This window comes from Metarhizium robertsii (assembly GCF_000187425.2).
Source record: "Metarhizium robertsii ARSEF 23 chromosome Unknown MAA_Scf_5, whole genome shotgun sequence".
Taxonomy (NCBI): Eukaryota; Fungi; Ascomycota; class Sordariomycetes; order Hypocreales; family Clavicipitaceae; genus Metarhizium; species Metarhizium robertsii.
The window spans coordinates 811,057-828,287 of NW_011942193.1; the positions used below are offsets into that span (position 1 = coordinate 811,057).

The 17,231-nt window shown below is 54.7% G+C and overlaps 4 protein-coding genes across 4 annotated transcripts; 1 reads left to right on the top strand and 3 right to left on the bottom strand.

Annotated features, from left to right (window-relative positions):
* Window positions 1-9,184: 9,184 nt before the first annotated feature.
* MAA_04393 (glycerol-3-phosphate phosphatase) lies at window positions 9,185-10,066 on the bottom strand (the record flags this gene model as incomplete). Its single annotated transcript, XM_007822391.1, has 3 exons — window positions 9,185-9,672; window positions 9,745-9,854; window positions 9,948-10,066. 3 exons carry the CDS (start codon window positions 10,064-10,066, stop codon window positions 9,185-9,187), a joined length of 717 nt encoding a protein of 238 aa, XP_007820582.1.
* An 854-nt stretch (window positions 10,067-10,920) lies between these two features.
* MAA_04392 (Peptidase C15, pyroglutamyl peptidase I-like protein) lies at window positions 10,921-11,859 on the top strand (the record flags this gene model as incomplete). The annotated part of the gene is made up of 3 exons (XM_007822390.1): window positions 10,921-10,977; window positions 11,086-11,535; window positions 11,599-11,859. 3 exons carry the CDS (start codon window positions 10,921-10,923, stop codon window positions 11,857-11,859), a joined length of 768 nt encoding a protein of 255 aa, XP_007820581.1.
* A 731-nt stretch (window positions 11,860-12,590) lies between these two features.
* Window positions 12,591-13,019, bottom strand: MAA_11201 (uncharacterized protein; the record flags this gene model as incomplete). The annotated part of the gene is made up of 1 exon (XM_011413181.1): window positions 12,591-13,019. One exon carries the CDS (start codon window positions 13,017-13,019, stop codon window positions 12,591-12,593), a length of 429 nt encoding a protein of 142 aa, XP_011411483.1.
* Window positions 13,020-13,312: 293 nt separating this feature from the next.
* On the bottom strand, window positions 13,313-15,635 carry MAA_04391 (galactose oxidase; the record flags this gene model as incomplete). Its single annotated transcript, XM_007822389.1, has 4 exons — window positions 13,313-13,597; window positions 13,669-13,893; window positions 13,948-15,453; window positions 15,588-15,635. The coding sequence occupies 4 exons, from the start codon at window positions 15,633-15,635 to the stop codon at window positions 13,313-13,315; spliced, it is 2,064 nt and encodes a 687-aa protein (XP_007820580.1).
* Between the last annotated feature and the right edge of the window lie 1,596 nt (window positions 15,636-17,231).

Consider the following 17,231-nt stretch of genomic DNA (forward strand, 5'->3'; position numbering starts at 1 on the left):
CAACAAGTAGACAGGACCTGGGACAGAGCGTACGAGCTTCAGTGCTACACATTGCATCCGTTGGGCGACTTCTCAGCATCGTCCGACGTCCACAAAGTCTCCAACCCTTGCGGGCAGGTATCCTGCAACCAAGTTCCAGATGACTACTTCAGCAGCTCTGGCAGATGCGGCAGATGTGCCCTGTGCCTCCTGCTGTTCCATCTTTCAACCTTTGAAGCTGACGGGTAAGCATGTGGATGCGACGAGCCGGCTGCTCCGTTGCTACACTTGTGTATCCATCAATGAAGGAAGGGCCAGCGCGGCGGCGAACTGATGCCCCGAATCTGAGCATGCATATCCGCAAACGCCTTTGCGCCTGCGATACCAGTCTGTCTGTCTCCGTTGTCACTCACGGCTCTTCCCGTGGCTTCCAGTCCGTACAAGTGGCCTGGCCCTCTAGTGTTTGTGTCTGGCTCCTCTCCATAGGATAGTATATCGCATGTATGTACTCTGTACTCCGTACACATACGTTGAATGCAGTACGCCTAGAGAATGGGACCCAATTCTCTCTTTCCAGCCTGGTCACTTTTTATCATGCAGCTCTCTTTCCCTTTCTTGCCTTTCATGCCTACCACACCTTACCCTCATTACCTCACAGGCTTGAACTTGGCTCCATCATAAACACGGACCACGGGCTCCACGAGAGCTCCAGGCCCACGCCAGAGAAGGAGGACAGGCGTCCAGCGAGAAAGAGCCCGATTCCCTGCAGCTCGCGTGGTACTCCTTCTGCAGGATGCAGCTCCCACGGTGCAATACATACACTGCTCTTTTCCGTACCGTAGTTCCCACACTCCGTACATGTGTTACCGTACACCAGATGGAAAGGTCCTGGCAGACTGGTCTGGCTCAAACCCTCAGAGCTGGGCAAATTCCGCTTTCGGCGGGTGCTGCGCAACCAGAACGCCCTCCATTGGCTGTTGTCCCGTCCGCTCACACGCTTGGCTGCACGTCACAGCCGGGGTGGCTGCGTAGATTAAACAGATCATGGCCCCATCGTTGGCGTCGTTGGTTTTGGGGTCGTTGTAACACACCGAGTTGCTGTTTTCCCTGATGGCTCGCCTGGCAAGGGGGCCTAGTTCGCTCACCACAGCCACCGTTTGTAGCTTTCTTGAGCCTTGCGGAGAGGTCTCTCTCCCCAGTTTAACCGTCGCGGTCGCAGTCGTTTGGGCGCGTTGGGTTCCTCCCTCTACTTAAATAGATTGAGTTTGCGGTGGGATTCCCCCATTTATTTAAAACGGGCGTCTTCTGCTTTTGGCAACCCTCCGCGACACCTAGCCATCCGTGGCGGGCCAGGGTGGTGGTCGTAACAAGCGACTTCGAGACTTCTCTGCGTGTTCTGTTGCTCTCGGTGCTGGCTGATGCCAACCACTACTTTCTTTTTCCAGGCCATGTACTCCGTATTGCCCGCAGAATTTGTTTCTCTACAGCTATTTCGAGCATGTCTTGCTTTTCTCTGGCTTGTTGATCGCTTCAGGCCCTGGCTGTGCCTCTGGTTTTTGCTTTTTAGTTTTCTGCCATGTGCGGACAGGGAGTAGGATGGGCTAGGCCGTTCCGGGATCAAATGCAACCCACCGTATGGCAGGTTCCGAACCCATTGCCCGACAGCCCTGCTACCTTGCTTCAAGAAGAATGGTGCTTGGGTGGTCTGACCACAGCGTGACATGTTTCCGGTGAGAGCGCGGCTCGCCGACATTGGCCTCGTCTGTACTTATCATCTGGAGTGATTAGCAGTAGTGACACGCCGTACTAGTAGGTGCCATGCGAAAAGAGACGTCTTACACTTACTGTATAGTTACAAAGTCTTGCTTTTTTTTTTTGGACGTTTTGGAGCAGCGTCACAACAGCCCTGGTGGATAAGAGCTCAATGGGAGAACCCTTGGGAGAGAGTCATGGAAGGGCTGTGGGGGTTCAACTAGCTCGTTTACCTGGGTTATCAAGGTGAGGCAGCGCGGAGACAGATAATTGATTGACATGACAGTGGCAAGGCCAGAACTGCACCAGCAGGGAAGACTTGGCCATGTGCTGTCGCCTTTCCATATCCAAAATGGCTTCTCATTTAGCATACCTAGGCCGTGCGACCAAAATCGTCATGCCTCGCGAAAGGGCTCATGATTTATCGTGATTGAAAGTCGGAGAGCTACCCTTGGCCTAGTTATCAGATCCTGCATAGGGAAAACTGATGGGTGATGGCTAGATATCCACAGAGCACCATGTAACTCGACCTAGTCTAGATGTTGACAAGCCATGTGATTTGTATTATCCCACATTGTGGTATGATGTTGTCATTGGCGAACCCTCGGTGTGCAACACTGGCACCCGGACAACAAACGATTATCTCTGGCAGTCGGCGTCGGCACGGACAGTTGAAGGCTTCGGTTCAGAAAACCAGGACAAACACTGGCAAAACTCTCGCTTGCCAAAGCCCGCGCGCCGCCTCAACAGCCTTTGTCTCGAACACTAGAGCACCAGGCAAGTCCCTCATCTGGCTGAGTTTGCGGGGGTTGATTGGGACGCTAGATAACGATGAGAAGCAAAGCAACATGTGGGAAGTGACTAACCTCTGGATCTCCTCCAGAAATTCCCAAGTCGCCAGGCTGCCCGTTACAGCCACAAACCGCCTCCAACAACATCTGGTGTCTAGCGATGGTGATAGGATGGCAGGGAATCTGGCCGTCTGGACGACCGCTGACTACCTACCTAGGTAGGTTGCTGACAAGATTCAAGACACTGGCTACCAGACGCAACAGACACCAGACACAGTAGAGCGATCGATGATGGCGGGCGCATCCTCGAGAGTTTGGACGGGCGGGTGCAATTCACCCGTGCCACAGCCAAAGCGAAGCCCAGCTTCGCTTACGGCTGCTCCTGATTCGCCAACTTCATTCTTGCTCCCACAGTCAGCCCCAGGTCAGGTGCACTCCGTACTTCTTAGTAGGTATACAGAGTACTCCGTACACCACGCCCGAGTCCACGCAGCCCATGGCCCACGTAACCACCAACCAAACATCAGAACCCTGTCCGTCGTCATCCAAATCTCACTCTTTGCCTCGCGGCCAATCTGTCTCCGCCCACTCGCACTGAAGTCGGAACACTGTCTAGCTTCCAAGCCCCATGGCGTTCGAGTGAGCATGACGGGCGCCTTGTTTTCAACCTGGTGCAGCGCAAGGCCAAATTAACCCGAATAGAAGGAACGGGAACGCGGAGAAGTGCCCCTGAGAGCGTCTGGTCTGAGCTGTCGGTGGTAATCTAGGCCAGTACGTCTTCGCAGCTGAAGCCACCATCATGACAACACAAGAACTTACGATGCTATAATTCGAGTCAGGCTGAGCCCTTTGACAGGCCGCTGCCCTGTCACTCACCCTTCTGTACGCAGTACATATCGTATCTATTTGGAGCCTCGCCTTGGGAAAGCCATTGGCGTAAGCACTTCTTCTTCCAAATGCCAGCACCGAAGGGGAGCTGTGTGCCGCGGAAATTAGCTTGACATCGGGGGGTGACACTTATTATTAGCCAGTTATCATTGTGTCAAGTTTTCAAACGAACCATTCTGAGAAAGTGCGATCGCGAATTGAGGAGCGTCAATTTCATCGCCCATGTTTTAGTCCCGTATTCTGGACACTTTAAGCATAGTCGGAAATTATGCAGAATACGCCAAGATACGGGCAGGGAGTATGAGTCCCCGATACGGGACTTTATGGCGCGTGCGACTTTAGCAGAAGATATGTACAATATCCCCCGGTGGCATGACATAGAGCTTAAAGTAAGTAGATATGTCATTCCTCTTGGCAGCAAGTTCTTGTTAAGCCTATTGAGGCTATACCGGCGCCGATCAACCCAGCTGTCTGGTTCCCCGTTGGGTAGGGTTGGGCTGGCAAGCTGGGCGTCCCTCCAACAAAAACGACGCAAAAATGCTCGCCGCCTGCAACCTAGCCTGCCCTTGGTCTCAGATTCGTCTCCGCGGATGTTGCCGGCAGTTTGTACAACGAAATCGCAGTCAACGCTTGCCACGTGCCGGCATCGAGCATGGTGCATTAACCAACAGACCAGATTAGACTATGGGTGACCAATAGGCGGCTTATGCCGCGGCGTGAAGAGCTCAAATTTCAGCTAGAGAACGAATCTAGGATGGATGTACTATCATGAATATGCAAGCATCCCGGACTGCATGGTATTGAGTCAACAACGTGGAGTCGCCGATGCTACGAAGTATTGGAACTGGAGAGAACCGTCCTCTTGATACTGAGATCTCGGCACGGGCCTTAAAGATGAACAAGAAGCCAGCAAAAGAAGGCCGGAACAAAAAATTTTTTTTAAAAAAAAACAGGTCTCAGCATCAGCCACACCAGAACTTGTTGCACAGGGCTGGCAATCCCCGCCAGATCTCGACTTCACAACAGCCTTGAAAGATATATCGGGTTAGCCCGAGCCTCACAGGACTGTCGAAAGCCTAGACCATTGCGAGAGCCTGCGAGAGCCTTTGAGCGGACCAGACAGCCAACCAGACAGCCAACCGATAAGCCCAATGATCCAGGCCAGGTTGCATATCGTGGCTGAAGTCGGAAAGTGGGGGGATGTACCTCAGCTTCGCAAAGGAGTCGATTAATTAGCACGCGCCTGTTTGTGCTTAAATTCATTCTCATTCCGGAGCAAACCAGTTGGGGCACTCAGGCCTAGACGTCTGTCCCGGTTGCTTGGTACGTGGCTCATCACCATCGTGGACTGGACCGGGTACTCTTTGGCGCGTTCGTTCAAACCAAGGACCATGTCACTCGGCTCGGAGATGACCCATACCGTATCAGCACACTATATCAACAAAAGGGTCAACAAAGGGCTTCTTTGTTGCTCTACAGGCATATCCTCCGTCCCTCTTATTTGCTACTAGTCATAAACGATGGTTTGGAAGTGAGATCAGTTCTCATTGGGGGGGGCAATGAAGGAATAAAGATATGCAGAGGTACATATCTTGGTAGCGCTGTAGAAGCCAAGGCCCATTTCGTTTTGTTTGTTTTATTCTTGTTGCCTTCACTACAGTACAACTAGTTTGTCGACGCGCCTATTCTTTGACACGTCCTGCTCTCCACAGCCAGACACAGCTTAGGCAGCTGGAGCAAAGGCGCCAGGAGGCATCCTCAGGCTGCGGCAAGGTTGGCCAACGTGGAGGCGCCAATGCCGGAACCCCGGCACAATTGCACGACTCTTGCGGGAGTTGTTTATTCGCACATCACGACTCATGGGCAAAAGCAGTGGCCCGAAGATGCACATCTGAAGGCCGAAAATGATTTGCCGAAACCAGAAAGGGCGGGCGCAGCTTGGGCCTCTCAAGTTCGGTAGACTGGACAATAGGAGGCTCCAAGGCGGACATGTCAACGACAGCTGCCGATTTGCGGGACTCCACCGAGGCTTGTCCAAATCAAGCAAAAGCATGCGCCGGCTATGTTGGCAGATTAGCGGCTGGGCCTCGGAGGGTTGGTTGTTGGGAACTCGCACGGGTTGGGCAACGCGCTAGTCCCGTCGCTTCGCGAGCCTTTCCCAACCCTGATGCCACTTGATCAAGCCGAGATGAAGCACATTGTACCCCGTACTGCTACGTACGACAAAGTGACTACGAGGTGTGTGGATGGCGGCCCATGTGCCATGATGACTGTGGGGATCAATTGAGGTTGGCAGTTGGTCAAGAGCCAGACAGAGGGAAGGCGTCACTCCATTGAGCTGCTGAGCAAGCTTGAGCAGAGTTGCCCATCCCACGACGCGCGATCCGCGCGGACCCGGCCTTGCTGCAGCCACAACGGAGAGCAAGCCTCCGCCTTCGGCTTGGGCCTCGAACTCGAGTGACAGGGAGCCACAGAGATGGGCATCGAGCAATACCCATCGGAGGGGAAGGCAAATGTCGAAAGACGAGGTGCCCGGAACGACTCAGTTGGCCCTCGGCTTGCCGACGGACCTCAGCAGACCAGGGCCGATGTACGTTCCCACCCGCAGCACTCCTCCTGCACGGTCGCACACATTAACTCAGCCTTGGCAAAGAGGACCAGGGACGGGCATCTTGGGGGGTTGCGAGGCCCCGGCAGCCACGTGTGTGATGGAACAACTAACAGTTGCTTGTGGAGAGCTCCATGTGTCTCCGGATGTCTCGATGTCTCGACGTCTCGATGTTCACGCCAACCCGCCTGCCAGAAGCGCACACTGCCTGCCCGTCTTTGGAAGCTGGCTTCTTTGACAAGCGTCCATGATGCCAGCATCAGCCCACTCATACCGACACATCCTTCCGCAACAATAGGACGGCCTTGTATACCCCCGCTCATCTGCCAGCCCCGAAGGCTGAGATGAGGCTGAATTGCCTGCACCACGGCATTTGTCAACGCTGATGTCTCGCTTGCTCTGGCGAATAACCCATGAAGAGGATATAATTATACCCAAGACATGCTCATTAAAAGTATCGTGAGAAATCATGATGACGCGATGCTCAACACGGCAGGTGCCTGAAGGACTCCGCTGGGGCCAATGAAGCGTTGCGGGCTCGGGACTTGGACCTTGCAAGCTTGGCTTGGACGGCCAACCAACACTTGGAGACTCTCCAAGCTCGTCGTCACTTGTCATGTTTTTTTCAGGTGGAAACTGGCAGGGGAGTTGCGAGCGTGTATGTATATCTCTGCATGCATGTACATATGTATGTACATGTACAGCCGCCGAACGAGGGGAGCCGAGGACAGGGGAACGCGTTGTGTGCAATGGAGCCGACACGAGGCCACACCCGACAAAAATCGGCTACATGAGCTCACGCAGTTACAACACAGCGTCCAACTTGGCCTTCGTTCACGATCCCCGCAGCAAGCATCTTTGGATCAGCTCGAGATGCTGGTGGCAAGACTCGGTGCTGAAGCGGATTGTCGTGGATGCAAGCATGATTCATCTCGCCATCATTCAACCACGCACCTGCGTCATGACTACGTACATATGTACTATTGTCCCCAGCAGTCGAACACAACCGCGCCGAGTCGACTACTACTAGTAGTTGTGCAAAGACCCAAAAAGGAACAAAAGGGGGGATGGATACCACGGACCAAGAGGCGGGACGTCGTTGCACCCATAGCCAAAGGGCATGTTTGTCCGAAAATGGCGACGTGCAGGTTCAGCAGGTCAGCGCAATCTGGTTCACCTCACAGAAGAAACCTTTAGAAGGCTGGGCGTGGTTGTATCCCCCCAGCATCAAGGCTCTCGGCATTGAAGTAGCGTCATTGTGGCGGCCAGTGGGGACCTGGGCATAAGCCGTATCATCTTACTTGCTGATAATCTAATCCTCGTCGTGCGTTTCCAGGTTGTGTACGGAGTATCGAGTACCGAGTACGCAAGTCGCAAACTTGGGGGCTCAAGGATTCTCATGAGGAGGCCATGCTGTCTGCTACACTTGGACTCTTGCAATGTATGTACTGTGGCAGCTCCTCCGCGATTCGGGATGCCATTGGGAATGAAGTCGCGGGATTGGGTTTGAAAGCACCACATGTCCTTCCTCATACCCATCACGGAGTACTGGACAGGCCATGTCGCCGAGTGACTCGGGGCCGGCTCAGCTTTTGACCACAGCAGTCAAGACAACTCTCTTCTGACTGTACAGTTGTGATACTAGGAAACTGTGCTGTGTGACCAGCAAAGGTTTTGGCCCTTTTCCGCAAACAGGCGTTCCTGCAGGTGCGCAGCCATGGAGCAACGTCCTACAAAGTACAGCACAATGCAATGCAGACATTCTGTTTCTTGCCGGTGAGCTACGTTGGCTGCCAGTCGGGCTGCTTTCGCAGGCCAGCACAAGGCTCCGCGGGCTGTGGCGTCCTTTCTGTGAGCGCCGAGCTGCTCCGATGAAGGCACCAAGGCCAGAATCCATCGTGTTTTCTGACAGAAAATGGGGTCGTACAGTAGCTCTTGGTTTACTGCAAAGTACTCCGAATGCGGCTGGTAGGGCACACTGTCACGATGAGCCCAAATGCCATGCTATAGTTGGCCACTGGCGAGATCATCAGACCTCTCCCCCTCGTTGAAAACAAAGGGAGCGCAACCGGCGCAGTTGTAGTAGTATCTGCAATAGGGCCAGGTGAATGCGCTCCAAGGATCCCTGGTAGCATTTGTCTCTTGCCGCCTGCATGGGCTGGCACCAGGAGGAGGCGCGCCGAGCGCGTATGTACTCCGTACGGAGTATGTATATGGATGGGACCGCAGTCGAGGGCAGTCGAAGGGCAGTCAAGAACTACCGACTCGGCAACCAAGGGCGGAACAACAGACCAGGTCTGATATTAGACGTAGGCCAGGGGGATTTGGCAACATGGCAACTGTTGTAGAGCACACGACCACCGCGATCAGGCCATCAAGTTGAGGGCGCCCTGAGTCAACCCGATCTCCAGCTGTCCTTGTCGAAAACTGGTTCAGAAGCGAAGCGAGATTTCGATGGCGCGAGACAGAAATCGCTGGAAAAAGAAAATCCGCATCGACAACGTCGAATAAGGCTCAGACACAATAATTACAATGTGTGACACAAATTCCAGGAACCATAGAGAAGCTTTTTTTTTTCTTTTAACCCTGGAAATTAACGCGAGGGCGAGGGCGAAAGAAGAGTCATCTTGGAGGCTTACGCGACGTGACGTGAAAGTCAAGGAAGGGATGAACATTTAAGATGACGCCCCGTCGGTAGCGGCTGGTCTTGGACGATTGTACGACAGCATTGTGAGACTGCACCGCGGTTATCTGCATCCGAAGCGAACCGATCTGATTCAGAAGCAAGGAGGATGGCTTGTGCCGGGTGGATTTTCGGCGAACGGTTCGCGGTTCTGAGACCTTTTGTGGACTTTTGATCCATTTCGGAAGCTCTTTGACCGGTCTGGCGCGTCGTTGGTATCGGCGCGGACGTCACCTGGTGCCGCGACAAAGGGATTGTCCTGTGCAAATGCTACGGAATGCCGCGTTCCTGGCTAGTTGAAGCTTAATCGTCCCCGTATCCCGGGTCAATAATTACCACTCCCTCGCCTCCCTCGAGGTGGATGCCTTGATCAAAGCCCCATTTCTGTTGGTAGGTCCCCCAAATACATACACACACGCTGTTAGTAGTAGTAATAGGTCAATACTACTAGTAAGTTCGCTCTCTACCAAGTCTATACCCGTTTCATTGCACCAACGCATTCGAAATCTCAATCGTCACTTTTCCTCCTTCCCGTCCGACAACCCGGACCGACTCCAGGTCCTGAACCACCCAGTCCGGCTCCGCGGCAACAACCTGCTCGACGGTATGGCTCGTCACTAACCCAATGACTTTGCATCCTGCCGCCTTGCCAGCCTTGATGCCCGCGGGGGCATCCTCCAAGACGAGGACTTGCCCGGGTCGGTCCTGGAGGCCCAACTTCTCCAGGCCTAGACGGTAGCAGGTAGGGTCTGGCTTGCCGTTCTGGACAGACTCGGCGGTGACGAGATGCTCTGGAATGGCAAGCTTTAGACGCTTCAGCCAGCCCGATACGAGGGGTTCCGTGCCGGACGTGACAACAGCCCATGGTGCAAACTGGGCGATGAGCGCGTCCAGGAGGCTTCTCGCGCCTGGGATTTCGGAGGCGAGGTCACCGTATAGAAGGGGCAGCTGTCCTTCTACCTCCCTCACGTCTGCCGAGTGTCAGTTTTTGCTTGATGCGCCGCCAAGGCATGATGAGAGGTGAAACGGGGAAAGCCGCGTACAATCCCAGGTGGCTTTATGCGGGGCGACAATCTTGAATATATCAATGCTCCTCCGCCCATGGGACGTCTTCAGAATCTCTTCTGGGTTGAGCCCGAGTTCCGTGCCGATTCTATGCAAGGTTAGTCTCACCGCTTCCTACTTGCCTCCGTCTCTCCGAGTACGGGCGAATGAATAGGGGACGTGAATTAGGGGGGGAGCTTACTTGCTCCATTGCTTTACAATGGCTTCCGTTGAGTCGATCAGGGTGCCGTCCATGTCGAAGAGGAAACCGTCGAAGGAAGCCTGCTGAGGCGGTTGGGTGTAGTTGTGTTGAGAACCCATTGCTGATGCTGTTGATGCTTGCTGTGGCGGCAATTAGACTGAATGTCTAGTCTAGGGAGATGCGGATGAAGCTCCGAGTAAGTGCTGTGACTGTATATATAAGATCAATCTTTGTCCGTCTCACGGTCCAGCGCTTTCCTTTAAATGTCACGGCGGAGGTCAGAGCGAGTCGCCGAGGCTCGACTTCACCGTATCGGCCCCTGTGTGGAAAAAGTCCGCCCATGGCCGGAGTCTCCACTCGGAAGGTCCGCTGGCGAGGCTGTGCGGTGCGCGGGACTTCCGCTCGGGGTTAGGCGCGGCTTGCTTTTGGGCTACCCTGTATTAGACGTCGGCGTGAATATACTACGGAGTACTCGAGTAGGTACTTGAAAACAGGGAGTGTGGCATGTTTGCCGAGCTCATGATGATTTACGAGAGCCGGCCGTTTTCCATGGGACTCGTAGAATCAAACGTGATGAATGGCCATGGTGGTGAGCGTGAGAGAAGAGTGCGTCTTGAAGTCGTACATGTCTTGGGGGCCCATTGGACCCCACCCCAAATGTCACGCTCCTCGGCGATGCGCCTCGGTCACGGCGATGAACCGTTGACCCCTCAGCGGGCTCCTAGTCGAGCCCAACGCTACCTACCCCACGTTGATGCGCCAACTCGACCTGCTTGTCCAAGAGAATAGCCTCAACCCAGAATCATCAGGTCCTGGATCCTGGGTTGTCTCGGGCGTCATCACCACCCAGCAGCTTTCACACCGGGGGGGCCCCGAGCAAACGGTTGTCCTGTCCGACCTGCCTCCTCGCCAGGCACGACACGCCTCGCACGCCAGAAAAAGCTACAATACCGCCTGACCCAACCCGGCGACGATGGGCTCACAAAGCAAAGACCAGAAGGAACTGACGGTGCTCGTCACCGGATTCGGCGTACGTCACCCCCTTTGCCAGTTCTGGTGGCGAATCCCAAGCCAGCTGACTACCGCACACACGCCGGGAACTGACTGACTGACTGACTCACTTACGCGCGCGCGACAGCCCTTCCGGGAGCAATACCCCGTCAACCCGTCGTGGGAAATCGCCAAAGACCTCCCGTCGCACCTCGCGCCGCTCCGGGCCAAGGACGCCGGCTCCCGAGACGCCCCCGAGACGCCGCCCGTCCGCATCATCGTCCACCCGGAGCCCATCCGCGTCAACTACAGCGTGGTACGGGCCCTGGTGCCCTCCTTCTGGGACGCGGCGCACGAGGGCCGCGCCATCGACATAGCCGTGCACATTGGCATGGCGGGCCCGCGGCCCTTCTACCAGCTCGAGCGCCGGGCGCACCGGCGGGGGTACCGGTCTCTCGACGTGGACAACGAGCTGCCGGCCGAGGGGGCCGAGGGGCGGCCCGACGACGAGGCCTGGATCTGGCACGGCCTGCCGGACGAGATACTAACGGACGTGGACGTCGACGACGTCTACAACCGGTGGCGGGGACATAGCTCGGTACGTTGTTTTTACTTTGGTGCTTTTTTGTCGCGTTTGGGGACTGACTGACGGGTTTGGCAGAAGGACATGGACCTGCGCGTGTCCGAGGACCCCGGGCGCTATCTGTGCGACTTCATCTATTACTCGTCCCTGGCGCACCTGTGGAAGGCGCAGCGCCCGCGCAAGGTTGTCTTCTTGCACGTCCCGTCCGACGCGTCGGGCGAGTTTGTCGCGAGGGGCCGCGAGCTGGCGGTGAATTTGATCAGGGCGCTGGCGGAGAGCGAGACGGCCGCTAGGGAGAAGGCGCTGCGGGATGCGGCAGCTGGTGCGGACAAGTCCTGAGTATTGAAGATGGTTTATTTGGGGAACCGTGGAGAAGTTGAAGTTGAAGTTGCGGGTTGGTGCATTTTTTTTTTGTTCTTCAGGGCGCTGGGACTTAGCATGGCGGGGCGGCGGGAAGCATTTCACTAGCAGGACTTTTTTTATTTTGATTATGCCGCTTGGGCACATGCTTGAACGGGATGCATCCAGAGGATTTCAGTGACGCTTTCATTCGGTGACCATTTGTTGGACTTGTGTTTCTGGCAGGGGCTGAATTTCGCCGGCTCGCGGGGCTGGTGGTAGTTCCCCGAATCCACGGGCTGTAGTTACGTGACTGAACCTTTTGGAACATGTAAATTCGCGGTAACTTATGTCGAGCTCGTACGGCCGTCGGCCCTCTTACACGCCAAGGGCCGCCTCCGCCCCCGGAATCGGCGAAAGAGCGGCCCACTAGCCCTCTGTAGGAATCGGCGACCTCCCCGGCCCCCCGGGGAAGCCACATCGCCGAAGGGGGGGAAAAACCAGCCGAGCCGGCTGTCCCGACGGCCGCCCGTGTATAAAATACCAGACCCCCTCCCCGACCTTGTGTGTTTCCTGTCCTCGCCATCGCACCACGTGCAGTCAATACAATTACCCACTACATTGATATCAGATACAACATGTGCCGAAAAGCTACCTGCGATACATGCAGTAAGTGTTGCCGCTGACTGCGTTTTGTTTTCATCACGTTGACGGACTCTTTTTTTTTTTTCTTAGAAAAAACCACCTGGTGGGGGTGCGGGAACCATGTGCCCGCCGTGATGGATGGCGTCCCCGCCGACGAGAGGTGCACGTGTGAGCCGAGGGTCGAGAGGGACGGCAAGGAGTATCCGCCGATGGGGAGGCAGGCTTCGTGACTCGTGACGAGGCTGGCGGCGGTGTGGTTGTGGACGAGGGGGAAGAGGGCGGCGTGGTCGGCGGAGCGGGTTGTGGAGGAGGATTTGGGCTGACTTGGGTTTGCTGGCGAGGGAGTTGACGGTGTTGCGGGTGGTTGAGGGGCTTTTTTCGGCGAGTACGGGAGGCTGCTGGTGTTTTATACGATTGGAAGTATGACCTTGTGGATGCGTGTTGGTTGGTCGTGTTAGGGAGTCGGCTTGCGTGCATTGACGGGTGTTGGGAGAATGAAGCAACTTAGTGGTCATGTTGGAGGGAGAATGAAATACGATTGTTGTATACTTCTGTGCTTCAAAGCGAATGCTTGGCTTGGGATACGCACGAGACTTTGGTTACACGGCAGTTGGATGGACAACCAGCCTGATTCTGTGCCGCACTTGTAACAACCTGCTCCGGAAACACGTAATCAAAGACACATTCACACCTGGATACGCATATTCTCATTGACGGACAAGTATATGGTATTGGACACTGCGGCGGTTCCGAATGAAACGCGAGCTCTTCTCGCAGAGTTGCTTGAGTCACAACCACACGATCCATGTCATCTCCTCCTGGCACCACCAGCACCGCCGGTATCCCCCCTTTCCGCCAAGCTGACAACCTCCTGGATGCCCGCAGCCTCCTGCTCCTCCTCCAGGGCGGTAATTTCCTCCCTGCAGTCCCACCACTTCTCCTCGCTGAGCTCAAACGCCTTGGCCTTGATCTCCTTGATGGTCAGCGTCTCGGGCTGAATATTCTTCCAGCGGAGACTAGTCATGAGGATTTCCTGCCACTCGGCGGTTGTGCGTACAAAGAACTCGCGACGAGACTCAAATGGCTGCCATGCCTTGTTAGTATCATTGCGTCTGGATCTGGATCGGCGCGGGGAAACAAGAATAAAATGGATGCGGAGCTTACTCTAGGGTGAGGCAGACCATCGTCCACGGATGTTGCCGTTGTTTCCGTATCGTCTTCTTCGGGCGGAGCAGATGTTGTTTCGGAGGCGGTATCCGACACGACATCTTGCTTTTTGCGCTTACTGGGCGTATGCAGCTGTTCAGGCTCATCATCCTCGTCCTCATCCTCGTCCTCCTCGTCTTCTTCGTCATCCTCATCCTCGTCGTCGTCCTCATCCTCGGATTCCTGCCCAGGGTCAGCAAATACATTAACAGACAATACTGCACGGTGACGACTCACGATCCAATCCTCTACCGGGCGGTTGAAAATCTCTTTGCATCCATCGAGTTTGCTCAAATCAATGGCATATAAATCATCAAATGTGAATTCGCGATCGCCCTTTTCGAATGTCCCGCCATATATATAGAGAACGTCATCCTGCACAGCCATCTGCGCATTGAACCGAACATGGGGCGGCTCCATTGTCACCGGCATCTCTCTGGCTGGCTTCTCGTCCTCCTCCGGCTCCTCTTCCTTCTTATCAATCTCGATTCCATCAACGTCATCCAGAGAAGCACCCGTTTCGAGGGCAGCCAACTGCTTCAGCAGCTCCTCTTCATTGGCCTGCGCGCGGCCACGACGGCCTACACGCGGCTGTTCGGGAGCAGCTCTCTTTTGCTGACGAGGCTTGCGGAGACCCAGAGGCATGAACCTATTGCGTTCAATATTCCAGGCAAAAAGCTGGTTGAAGAATTCGCTATCCATGCCCTCTTCACTAGCTTCAACGTCGTGTACGCCGCCGAATAGGATGCCTCGTCCCTTGTGGAAAGTCATGGTGGCTCCCGCGCGAGACGGGTTGGGAGGGTTGGCCGGCTTCTTTCTCCGTTCCCACCGCATTGTTGGAAGCGTGTTGGAGTTGGCATCAGCGGGAGGTAGCGCCATTCTCAGGAAGAAGCAGTCGTCGTGGACTTTGGGAATCAAGACATTCTTCTGTCCCTGGCTCTGAGATTTCCCCGCCTTCTTCTTCAGATTCACCGTCGCCTTTACACGCGAGTAGCCACCGTAGAGCACGGCGCCCGAATCGCACGGCAGCAAAGAAAACGAAGATCGAGCATCCGGCTTGAGCTGTGCCTGAGGCAGCGCGGGACAGTGCCACACAAAGTTGACCGTGTCGAAAATCCACAAATCTGCCAAATACCTGGTCTGGTTGGACGTGTCCTGGAAGCCGCCAAACAAAATAATGTACTGCTTCCAGTACGTCATGCGATGACCGCTCCGCGCGGGTGGACTCTTATCCTTGCCCTTGACCTCGATCTTGGTCCATTCCCTGGTGGCGGGCTCCAGCCTCCAAAAGTCAGAGTAATGGTGGAAAGTGCCCTGCTTGGGCGACGAGAACTCGCCGCCAAAGAGGTAGACGTGGTTGGGATTCGAGGCACGAGTCCAGGCATGTCCCGAGCGAGGCAACGGGGCATTCGGTGAGGTGACGCAGCGCCACTCATCCCGATGGATGTTGTAGATGTGCAGGTCATTGTAGAACTGTGCCAGAGAGCCGTTGAAGTATTCACCGCCAAACAAGAGGAGGTTGTTTGCATCCGTGGGCGAAGCCATCAGTGTGGAAGCGGCCCTTGGTCGAGGCGGGCCATGACACACGGTTTCTGTGATCTTGAGGAATTGCTCCTGCTGGCGACGGTACTCTTCAAGGACGGCATCAAGATCGACATCTTCGGCGTCACTGCCCTCAATCTTGGCAGCTTTTGTCTTGGCCTTTTTCTCCCCTTTGCTGGCTTGTTTGGCTGCCTTTTCAGCCTACGCATGTATGTGGGTGGTCAGTAAAAAGGCATGCGAAGAAGGGGAAAAAAACTTTTTTTGTGCATCTCTCACGATCCTTGATGAGGGGCATGGAGGGGGGCAAGGACGAGCAAAGACACGGGAACGGGTACCTTTTTGGCTTTTTTGGCGTCTGAATTCTTCTTTTTATCCTTGGCCATGATGGGGAATTATGCAGTGCTTCAAATCAAATCAAGTGGGCGGGCAATGAAGCAACCAAGCCGTTGCCTCGGGCATCACTGGATGGTGGTGAGCAACAAACCGTCAACTTTTGAATCCGCTGCATTGCATTGGTCGACGTTGATGTGGATTGTGGTCTTCGGTCTGGTACGTCAAGCAGTACTTGTGGTGGTACCTATTGACAGGTAACCACACCATCGCCCTACCAAGCCATCATTTCAAAATTTCATCATTTTCGGCATCTCAAGTGTATACTTTACCAAGCATTGTTTGGATTTCCTTGTCGTAGTTTGGGCACGATTTGTCTTTGAAATTACCTCGCCCAGTCGGCTATCTACTAGGGAATACCTCAGTACCTAGGAGTTGGTTGCATTGCATTATCTCTCCGGGTCGCACACTGAACATCAAGGTGGGGGCCACATGCAGCCTATCGCCAGTCTTGACGACGGACATGGAATACCTTGAACCCGTGCTTCACCCAATCGGAAAACACCTCAAAGCCTCTCAAAAGACCAAGTCGCATCGTTAAGTAATTGAACAGATTAGATCGTCGCCGTTTGAAGAAGCCCTCTCTGCCCGTCTATTCCGAAATGCACAGTCTTCGCCGTTATGACCGTCACGACTCACCACCACCAAGATGGAATACCCCCAAGTTTAGCTTCCAGTCCACCTTCCCTTCTAGAAACATCTCACCCCAGCCCTCGCGGAGACTCTCACAGACAGCCCGCAACCCTCTGACATGCTTTTCTTAGCGAGAGCCGGCATCCATGTCGTTTTAAAGTTGGTGGCCAACGACGCAGAATGGCGCTTCCTCTCTGTGACGCAAACCGAAACACACACGAGATGTGACGACCACGGGAGCTACAACCGTGAATTGGCCGGCAAGACGATGGTTGTCAACCCGTAGGCCGCATACGGTCGGTACGCATCAGGAAAAATTGTCCGGCCTGGTTACGTATGAATACCGATCCTGGGACCCCTGAGGCGCTGAATGCTGTGCAAAATAAGGCTGATGACGACAATCTGGAAGCAACATAGCTATGAGAAAGCGAGGCGATGCAGAATGAGCTGAGACACGTCCCTGTGGACAAGACGCCCGAACCAAATTTTGCATGTTTTGGATGAACGCACCGCCTTCGCCTTGGCTGAGCAGATTACGAAGCCGGATGAGTGGAGGGATGAACAGCAAAGCCACGCCACTACTATCGAGCCAAGATTGAACCATGTGTGATACATCGCCATGAATCAACAGATGACAAGCCGTGCATTGACAAACGTAGCTTACATGGGCCATGTACAGTGGGTGGTGTAACTACATTCTGGAGCCAAGGTACAGGACCCCTTCTTCTTTAGGTTTGGATGCTGCGCTCGGGCTCTGCAGCCCATTGAACTGCAAGGTTCGCCTGTCTAATAACCGTAGCGGCGCGGCTCGCCGCCAACTCGGAGAGACGTCCGTTATCATTGGGAACTTCTGTTAGTCTGAGTTGGACCTGGATGCACTTTGTAGACACCTTCCCAAAGCATATAAGTCGAGCAGCGTCCCGCCCCAGACGCCTTTGAATGTCAGAGTGCGCAAC